Source organism: Aspergillus clavatus, genomic scaffold (assembly GCF_000002715.2).
Source record: "Aspergillus clavatus NRRL 1 1099423829795 genomic scaffold, whole genome shotgun sequence".
Taxonomy (NCBI): Eukaryota; Fungi; Ascomycota; class Eurotiomycetes; order Eurotiales; family Aspergillaceae; genus Aspergillus; species Aspergillus clavatus.
Genome location: NW_001517104.1, coordinates 1,694,264 through 1,703,477, shown reverse-complemented (window position 1 = coordinate 1,703,477; position 9,214 = coordinate 1,694,264). Strand labels below are relative to the sequence as shown.

The window sequence follows — 9,214 nt, the reverse complement described above, 5'->3', positions numbered from 1 at the left end:
AGGGCTGAGGGCGGCTGGATCAACTTGAGGATTTCCACGTTGTCAGTGCGCGCGGTCGGTATGGATATCAGATGACGAAAGCAACAAGGATGATTCCTGGACATGAAAGACCCCTGATCTGTGGTAGTTTAAATAGATCAAATACTTCATACTCGGATGTCGGTCAGAGCCCACGGTGGAGTTATCTGGACCTCTCACAGGATATCCTGACAAGGTCTTCCGTCTAGCTCTGCTCACCTGTGATATTGGAACAATGTCCATGAACAAACTGGCGGATAGAAAAGGTTGAAAGAGCAGTCGCAGGATAGAGGTCACATTCGCCGCCTCCTTGCACGTAGGACCATGCCTGACACTTCTTCGTCTTCTCACAGTATTGTCCGCAGGCTGTGGCGTTAAGCAGTCCAAACTTGAATGTAATGGGTGCGCCGCTGAACGACCCCAATTGATTGTAAGTGATGTTTGAGAGACAATCGATTGATGCTGTAGCAAGAGAGAGGGAGCAGAAGATGGCTGCCAGGCCTATTTGAGGAATTCTCAACAACATTGTGCAATTGAACAATTGGAACTGGAGGGAATGTGAAGACACCCGAAGATTCTTGCAGAATGACAGCGTGAAGAGTGAAGACTGATACAGTATGAGAGAATTTCAGAAGTATATGTCTAACAAACTGAGGCTGACTTGATGTTGCTCATCATCACGGTCAGGGAGGTGGGAGGAAACAAACCAGATTTCTCAGTTCCCCTTTCGTACCGGTACAGGAAACGATGTCAAGCTGAAATTAGGCTATCAATCGATACTCGCGCTGCCAGGTCCGCTTCCCTAGTCAGCGACAGTTTGGTTGATAATTTGAAAACCACGCTATATACCACTCAGGAAAGAACTGCAACAGGGATGGATCCATTCAGCCAACTTCCTTGGTTCGTCCTACAAAATATTCTTTCGAATCTCGCAGATTTGCCCTCGCTGTATAGGTTGCATAATGCATCTCGGGTTGTCGCGGCATTCCTCCACGAGAATACCGATCTGTTCGCCGTGATTGTGGATGTGATTATCAGAAACCCTGCTCGCGAAAGGGGCCTGCTCCCACATGTTCAGCATGCAGTCAGGCTCTTGGTCCTTGTCTGGACCCAAGCCTTGGATTTACAGCCCCGGCAGGCGAATGACGAAGCTGCAGAGCCACTGGAGGCGTCATACATACACATTCTAAGCACCCTACGATATGTTGGGGAGCGGTTCCCCCAGGAACCGTCTCCGATTGAGAAGACCATATCCAGGTCGACGTCGTCGGCCATTCTTTGCCAACTCCTTGCCCTAATGACCCGCTTGCGACGAATCGCGCATGCATGCTTTCATTCAATGATTGCTAGGTGCTTAAAGTTGCGGGTGGAGCATTTGCCTAAGAGGACTAAGTATATCAATTTGGCGAGTGTAGTTGACCGTAGTCAACGCCCTCAGGGAATCCCTTATGTTCCCGTTGATATCGGACCGGCAACGTGGTTTGAGGAGCAACGCCTGTTTCATGGTCTACTCTGTGTTGTGCTTTTCTATGAACTTCGGAAGACACATGTGGAGTGTTCAGTTATAACAACAGACGGTCAGCCAGTACAGACATTGCTGGGGGACAATGTGGAAGGGTTCTGGAAGACAATATTATGGAAGTATAATGACGGCCAGGTGGAGCAGATAACTACTCTTCTTGAATGGCTAGATGAACAGGCAGGTGGCCATGGAAAGTTACACTCCTGGCTGCTCTCCGGTCCAATTTCTGAGGAATTCAGCCACTGCTGCGGCCATTATACATCCATGACAGATGAGGAATGGGACAAGGCAGAACTGGATATGTACCTTGGCCGATCATCCCGAGGCACATAGTGTTTATGGCGATGTAATAACCATAATGGATCGCCTCTCAGATGTGTACGTTACTCAGCCTTTCGCCCATATGGTCTTGTTTTATGGGATTGTGCCAGACTGGACGCCCTGGGATTTCCAGGAAAGAACAATTTGCGCGCAATGTTTTTCGCCTGGTCGTCCATACTCTTGGAAGATGACTGGGACGAAATTAAATGTCAAAGACATAGGCTCCCTCGGACCCAGCTCGAAATTGAACTCCTTCAAATGCGGTGAAACCCTCCACCTTGCAAAGAGCTGGCCATTGTCCACCAGGATCTGCTGAAGCACCTCCGCCCATTCCTCTTCTGCATCCGGCCACAACCCCCCCCCCCCCAATATCCGTATATATAGCTCAATAACCCCTAAAGCCTCCCTCAGCCACACTCCTGCCCTATCCTCCTTAATCCTCCCACTCTGCACCATCCCCCTCTCCAGCTCCTCTAGAAAATCTTCCCTCTCCTGCCCTTCCTTAACCGCAGCCCGCATTACCCTAAGCAACACATGCAACTGCACTGTAAAGTCTAACTTACCTAGCCCTACACCTACTGTCTCCTCCACTATAATAGTAGCTATAGACTCTACCTCCTTCTCACCCCTAACCTCCCCCTCTCACCCCCTCCACCATGCCTCAGCCCCTATCCCACCATCTAGCCACCCACACCATATCACCTTACTCTTCCACATGCTATCCTCTATATCTAGCTTAACCACCCCCCTCTTTTCCCAGCTTGCCTGCCATACCAGCGCTGAATACTTCTCTTCCTATGTATATACATTATATACTTCCTGCACAGTAAGTATCCCAAAGGTGTTTGGCTCCCATGATTCCTGGGAAACCGCCTTGGCCGCAGGGGAACTGAGATTTATGTATTTAAGCTAGAAGTGTGCCTGTGTCTCTAAGTAGGGCAGAATACTAGGGTGGACTGTGCATAGGCATGTAATAGTGATCTTAAGCATGCTAAGTGCTAACTCCGTGAAAGTCAAGCAGAAGTAAGGGCTGCCTGTGGTGCATGCACAACATACTATACACCCAGTGGGGGAGTTTTGTGGCATATACCTTACTGCTAGGGTAGGGACACTTACACAGCTGCCCCAGTGGGAAATTAGTGTCAGGTAAGTCTTGTAGGTTAGGTAGGCAGTAGAAGCGTGCTGTGGTACGCTGCTTTAGGAATATCTTGGAGTAATAAGAGTGCCATGTAGAGGGGTTTAGAAGTATATAGTGTATTATATAGAAAGTATTAAAGCTATTAGGGGAGGGGAAGTCACTATTTATTTAGTTAGAGTGGTTAATGCCCACTCTGATTTAGATGAGGTAGAATATGTCTAGGGTGCTATGATTGTAATAGGCGCGACGTAGAGTGGAACGCTATTCACCAGTTTAATGTCTTATTATTAATCAAGAATTAGTCTAAGGAATCTTAAGTGTTGCAGTACATCTCTACCTGCTAAGTGGAAACATGCCGTCCAACTTCCCATCCAGCAGCTAGATAGCGGAGCTGCAAACTGGCTCGACATTGGAGAAAGGAGGAAATTTAGTAATATTAAGGAAATATCACAGCACAAAATACATTTGTGGCTTCTCCATGCTTCAGTACACTCTAACATCTGGAGTGAAGGGACCACAAGGTCGATTTCACATCTGCGAGATCACAAAATGCTACGTAGTAGTTTTCTGCTTGGTAGGTACTGATGTACATACCCCTTAAGGTATCTATCTAGAACCACCTCTGGTCCTTCTCTAGATTCTAGACACTTCTTCCCTCTTTTTGGCTGCCAGAATCCAATACCACCAGCTTGGCTCAAGCTAGCCCACGATCGACGAACAAGTCAATCTTGGCTTTCCCCATCACTACTCCTCCGTACTCTGTGCGACAGAGATAGACGCGCTGGATGACTTGGATCCAAGTAGACAAACTTGCCAAGTAGCAACAAGTCATACAGGGCATACCTCGGCGGTACAAGCCAAGCCTTTTGATGCAGCTGGTGTTCGGTGGGAATTTACCAGAGCTGAAAGGTACAAACAATAATACAGTACCATGATACCATCAGTAAGCCACTACCTTACTCCGTACCTAGTTATCCATGTCTCATTGATCTTGCATTCCTGCATAATAATAATACGGAGGAAAGTACGTTCTCCACTTGGTATGATATATATATATATATATATATCTATATATACACAGTATTCATATACATAAATATAATAATGGTCATCGTCACACAGTGTAGAGTGTATACTGTGTACAGGGTTTGGAGGACACCTGGGGGTGTTTGAAATCAACAACCGTATGGACTATCTATGGACTATCTATAGACGATGGACGGTGGATTCACGGAGTTACGGACATGTAGATGATTTCCGTTTCTACCGTACAACGGGGTCAGATCTGAGTACAAGTAACAAGAACGCAAAGCCGCGAGCCCGCGACCCGCGTAGATCCTCCTGATCAAGGAGTATAAGCCAAGACACTGAGAGCCCTGCACGGTCACCATCATACCATGCAGAGGTCACAGGCACTAACTAGTTCCGCAGCACCCTAGCCCAATTTCTTGGAAGAGAAAGTCTTGGAAGCTCTCGAAGATGCACTTATGCACGCCTTTGCCCTTTAGTGCCGACGGAGCGACGGACCAGCCCCAAGGAAAGACTGCTCCGTAGTCCATGCGTGTCTGGCTCTTGAGTACAGACTACGGAGTACGGAGGATGCGAGGCTGCGAGGCTGCGAGCGTCTTGAAAGGGAGACCCTAAGAGCCTATGGTGTTCGGCATGTGGGCGTGGAGGAACCGAAGTTTCGGTGGACAACGTGCGGTTATTGGCTTCTGTGGTTGGTGTGGGTTGTTATCTTTCCCAAAAGTCCAAGGTTTGAATAATCAAGCTGATTGCGATTAGATACTGGTTTGATGATTATCGGCGGAGCTAGGCCAGAGGCGTCTTAGATGGGCTTTGGTTTCTTTCCACCAAGCGAGGCGCTATATCCTCTGCTGCGGTGCTGCCAAGAGAGGGATCTCCATAGTGTACGACCCGGATGGAATGAAGAGTATTCTTATCCGAGATGACGGAGATGTATGTATTGTTGTGTATATTTCGATAGAGAGGACTATGACAGAGAAGCAGAATAGCTTATTACCAACTGAGATGATGCAAGATGAGATGAGATGGGATGGAATAAAAGGTAAGTAGGCAACTTAGAGCGCTGTAGTAAGATCTGGCCCCAGGATACTCCGGAGTTAACAGTTGCCCTGCTGTTATCTAACTGCTAAGGAGGGGGTGCGCGCCGACTCCGCCGAGTCGCAAATAAAAAAAAATAATGTACGTATCATGAATTAATTAATTACGACTTATCCGCCGCTGCCCGTATGTAAATGCTTGTATGAGTACCGTCATATCGTGGCTGTTTTGTCGATTTGTGGTCGGTTCGGAGCTCCGACAGCCTGTATTACATGTACCATCTAGGTAATATGAGCTCGGCCAAAATTACATCCTTGTCTGGGAGGCGAACAAATCCGCCCTTCCACCCACCCACCCCCCCGGTCATAATTTCATGGGTTCAAGCAATCATGATGATCGCAAGAGGGAGAAAAAAAAAAAAATATACTGACACACCCTTCTCCTCTACTGCATGAGCATCATCATCATCATCATCATCATCATCTTTATTATTAACCCATTGATCGCTGATTACTGTCCGGTCTCTATGAGAGTCTGCTTACCAGGACAGTCATCGTATCCTTTATAAATCTCCATGATTGCTGGTGTTCCTTGCTGGTTGACTGTCACCTCGGAGGCCGTGGGTTGAAGTACTGGCTGTGCTTGCTCGCTGCTGCTAACTTGCTCCGTCTACTCCTACTCCAACTACCACTGCTACAATTACTGCCACTGCTTCTGTTGCTTGTCACCTATTTACTCAGAGATAAGATCATCGGAAGTTCTCTTTTTATTCTGCCGTCGTTTCTTGTTTGTCTTGTTCAGATCACTTCCTCTCAATCTTTCTCCCTCCCCCCTTTCGTTCGCCTCAACACCCACCTGCCCCTCAAGCCTGAAATGGTTCACTCGACAGGCGAAGAGCGTGCTGTACATTTGACCCGGGAGGCTGTTGAGCTGGCAGATTCTGGTCATCGCGAGGTATGTTTTGCTGTTCCTATCCTACACAGACTCCGTTTGCCTTTCTCCGTGGATTCCAGCTTTGCCGTTGGTTGCACTTTTCCTAGTACGGGCCATCGCTGACTCTGCGGTCTGTACAATAGGCTGCCTCGCGAAACCTTCGAGAAGCACTTTCTTTAGCCCCAGATAGCCCCGCCGTCAAAGCTGCCATTATCAAAATCCAGCAAGAAGAGGAAAATGGACACCATTTGTTAGACCTGTGCCAGCGATATGCAACTGGAAAGGATGAGAGTGCGGGAAAGGATGCCGCCCTCTATCTCCGCACTGACGGGCTCAAACCGCCTGAGAAAGTGGCTCTGGAATGTGTCAAGCTCCTGTTAGCGCAGGATCCTCACACTCTATCTTCGGTACAAGACGATGTTATCTCCGGCCTGGTTCGCCAAAATGCCAGTGTGCGGCAATACTTCTCGAACAAACTCCAGATCTCGGTCACCACCTTCTTCGACGAAATTTACGATCGGGGTGATGGCGCGGCTGTCTGTCTGGACACCGTGGTCTTGGATCATGCCGTATGGCCATCGGAGGATACGCGCTTGCACTGTGAAAGCGAGCTCTTCCAGCTCTTCATTGCGAAGCTCATGGAATCGGGACATGACCTGGATGGCCGTTCCCTGAAGGGAATCGCGCGTTTGCTCGCCGTCGATGCGGTCAAACTGCAGCATCTGGTCGACGATGAAGGGCTGGACGTGATCCTGTCCTCTTTGGACCTTCGGCTCCCTCTGGAGCTGAGAAGCCAGGCCACTCTGGCGACGGTCAAATACCTCGAAACCGCGAGAGAACCCGGACAGGACCGCTTCTCACGTCTTCTCTCAGCAAAAGTGACGAGCTCTCGCAATAATGATCATATTATCGCCTTTTCCGCCCTGGCCGCTGTATTCCCCGTTGTGCCCGATGTTGCCGCGGCCATCTTCCTCTCGGATGATTTCGTCAATTCACTCATCCCCTTCACGTCAAGAAACATGAAGAGCAAGAAGGTGGAAACAGCCATTCTGGAGTTATTGAATGCAGCCTCCATCAACCAGGCATGCCGTGACGCCATCTCCAAACACCTATCCACTTGGCTCTCTCACCTTTTGACGAATGGTAACGACCAGAGCTCCGAGTTGGCAGCGGTGATCTTGGCGAAGATTCGCGCCTCTGAGAGCGTCCAGCCGTCACAATCAAATGGCAGGATTGAGGAGGAGGATGAGAAGACCACTGCACTTGTCAGCCGATTCAAGGATCAAATCTCGAAATACAAGGGGGAAAATGTCTCCAATGCAATCGAAGGCCTGGCTTATTCCTCCGTCAAGCCAACTGTCAAGGCGCAGCTGGCACAAGATGCAGCTTTCCTGAAAGACCTGATCAAAGTGCTGAAAGCCAGCATGGCCAACACCTCGGTGCTCTATGGTGGACTGATGATCATCCTGAACTTGACTCAGTTTCTCCCCAGCATGACTGAAGAACAGAAGAAAATATCGCAACTCAAGGCGTACGCAGATGCATCTGGTGCCAGAGCACGGACCGGGCCGCATCCTTTGGAGAACGAGCAGCACGTTATTGCTCGTTGCAACGCGGTTGTCCAGGCTGGAATCATGCCTCTTTTTATCGAATGCAGTAAGAACAATTTACCCTCTGTGCAGGGTCTCGTCAGCAAAATCCTACTTTCCTTGTCCCGGGATCGCAGATCTAGGGGGACTCTCGCCCAGCAAGGCGCGGTCAAGTTGCTGCTTACCCTCGGAACTGCTCGACAGGGGACATCGGGCTCCATGTCCAACGAGGCGATGCAAAGCGCGTCACACGCACTCGCCCGTATCCTCATCTCCGTCAACCCGGCGCTCGTTTTTCCTTCGTCCGGGTTTCCTCAGATCACTTCGGCTGTACGACCTCTGACGGGCCTATTGTCCACTCCCGAAGTTGGTGTCCTATCTGCAGAGCAGCCACGCGATCTTCTCCCTGTGTTTGAGAGTCTTCTCGCTCTCACTAACCTTGCGTCTTACCCGGACCCGACTACGGCCGAGGCGATCGTTCGCCATGCTTGGACGGTTGTGGAAGATCTTCTGCTCTCAGACAGTCCTATGATTCAACGGGCCGCTTGTGAACTGGTCTGCAATCTGATGACTTGCGATTCTGGAGCTGCAAAGTTTTCCGATGGATCCAACCGGGCCGCGCAACGTCTTCATATTCTTTTGGCGTTAACCGATACTGCTGACATGGACACCCGAAGGGCTGCTGGCGGCGCCTTGGCCATGCTCACGGAGTTTGACGCGGCCATTGCGAGCATTCTGGATCGGCCTCGCGGCGTGGAGCTGCTCCTCGGTCTGTGTCAGGAGAATGATGACGGACTCGTGCACCGAGGGGTTGCGTGCGTGCGGAATCTGACCTGCATGGCGACTGGGGAGATCTCAGCGCGTGCCAGAGAGGCTGTGAAGAAGAGTGGAGGTATTGACATTCTGACCAAGGTGCTGAAGAAGACATCGAACCCAGCGATACTCCAGACAGGCGTGGAGGCTTTGAAGCCTCTCGTCGAGAGTCACTGAGAACCATTGACCTTTTTCCTTTTTCCTTTTTCCTTCTTTTCTTTTTTTCTTTTTTTCTTTCTATGGATATGGATGGATTGGGTTCAAATTTCGGCGAGGTGTTGTTCTCACGGATTTTCTTCCAGCCCCAAAGGAGGGGTTGAATACGTGGGGTGCTCTTCCTGCCGAGGTGTTTTCCTACCAACGATCTATTTCGTTTCTTTTTCTTTTTCTTTTTTTTGTCAGCCCGATAGTAGGCATTGCTTTTATTTCTCTCTTACGGCTGGACTCCCTTATCCTTATTATTTGTTTAGCGTGTGGGATGCGGAGTTTTGTCCGGGGTTCCTTCTGTGGGACTGTTATAGAGATGATGATTCCCTACAGGAGTTTACGAGTTCTTCTGGTTACTTGAAGTAGCTATCAACTGAATGATGAAATGCAATTTCTCCAAAAGACGGTCAACGAATTATTTTTTTTTTTTAAGTCAGTATTCCTGGCGACCCCCGATGGCAACCTCCTGAACTATCTACAGTATGATTGATAATGTCTGAGAAGCGAGACAGACCCTGTGATCTGTCAGTCAGCCACCCTCCTCGTACAAAATCCCAACAACTCACCGATGAAGAATGGCATCTGTAAGGGTAGTTAGAACTGAGGGGT

At 49.2% G+C, this 9,214-nt stretch overlaps 1 protein-coding gene across 1 annotated transcript, besides 7 other annotated features; it reads left to right on the top strand.

The window, feature by feature from the left end:
• Positions 1–4,044: 4,044 nt before the first annotated feature.
• Positions 4,045–4,100: a microsatellite.
• Positions 4,046–4,075: a microsatellite.
• An 85-nt stretch (positions 4,101–4,185) lies between the features above and the next one.
• Positions 4,186–4,209: a microsatellite.
• Positions 4,210–5,026: 817 nt separating this feature from the next.
• Positions 5,027–5,066: a microsatellite.
• A 453-nt stretch (positions 5,067–5,519) lies between these two features.
• Positions 5,520–5,547: a microsatellite.
• Positions 5,521–5,547: a microsatellite.
• Positions 5,548–5,936: 389 nt separating this feature from the next.
• Positions 5,937–8,575, top strand: ACLA_014670 (UNC45-central domain-containing protein; the record flags this gene model as incomplete). Its single annotated transcript, XM_001274455.1, has 2 exons — positions 5,937–6,017; positions 6,140–8,575. The coding sequence occupies 2 exons, from the start codon at positions 5,937–5,939 to the stop codon at positions 8,573–8,575; spliced, it is 2,517 nt and encodes an 838-aa protein (XP_001274456.1).
• Positions 8,576–8,595: 20 nt separating this feature from the next.
• Positions 8,596–8,635: a microsatellite.
• Positions 8,636–9,214: the final 579 nt, after the last annotated feature.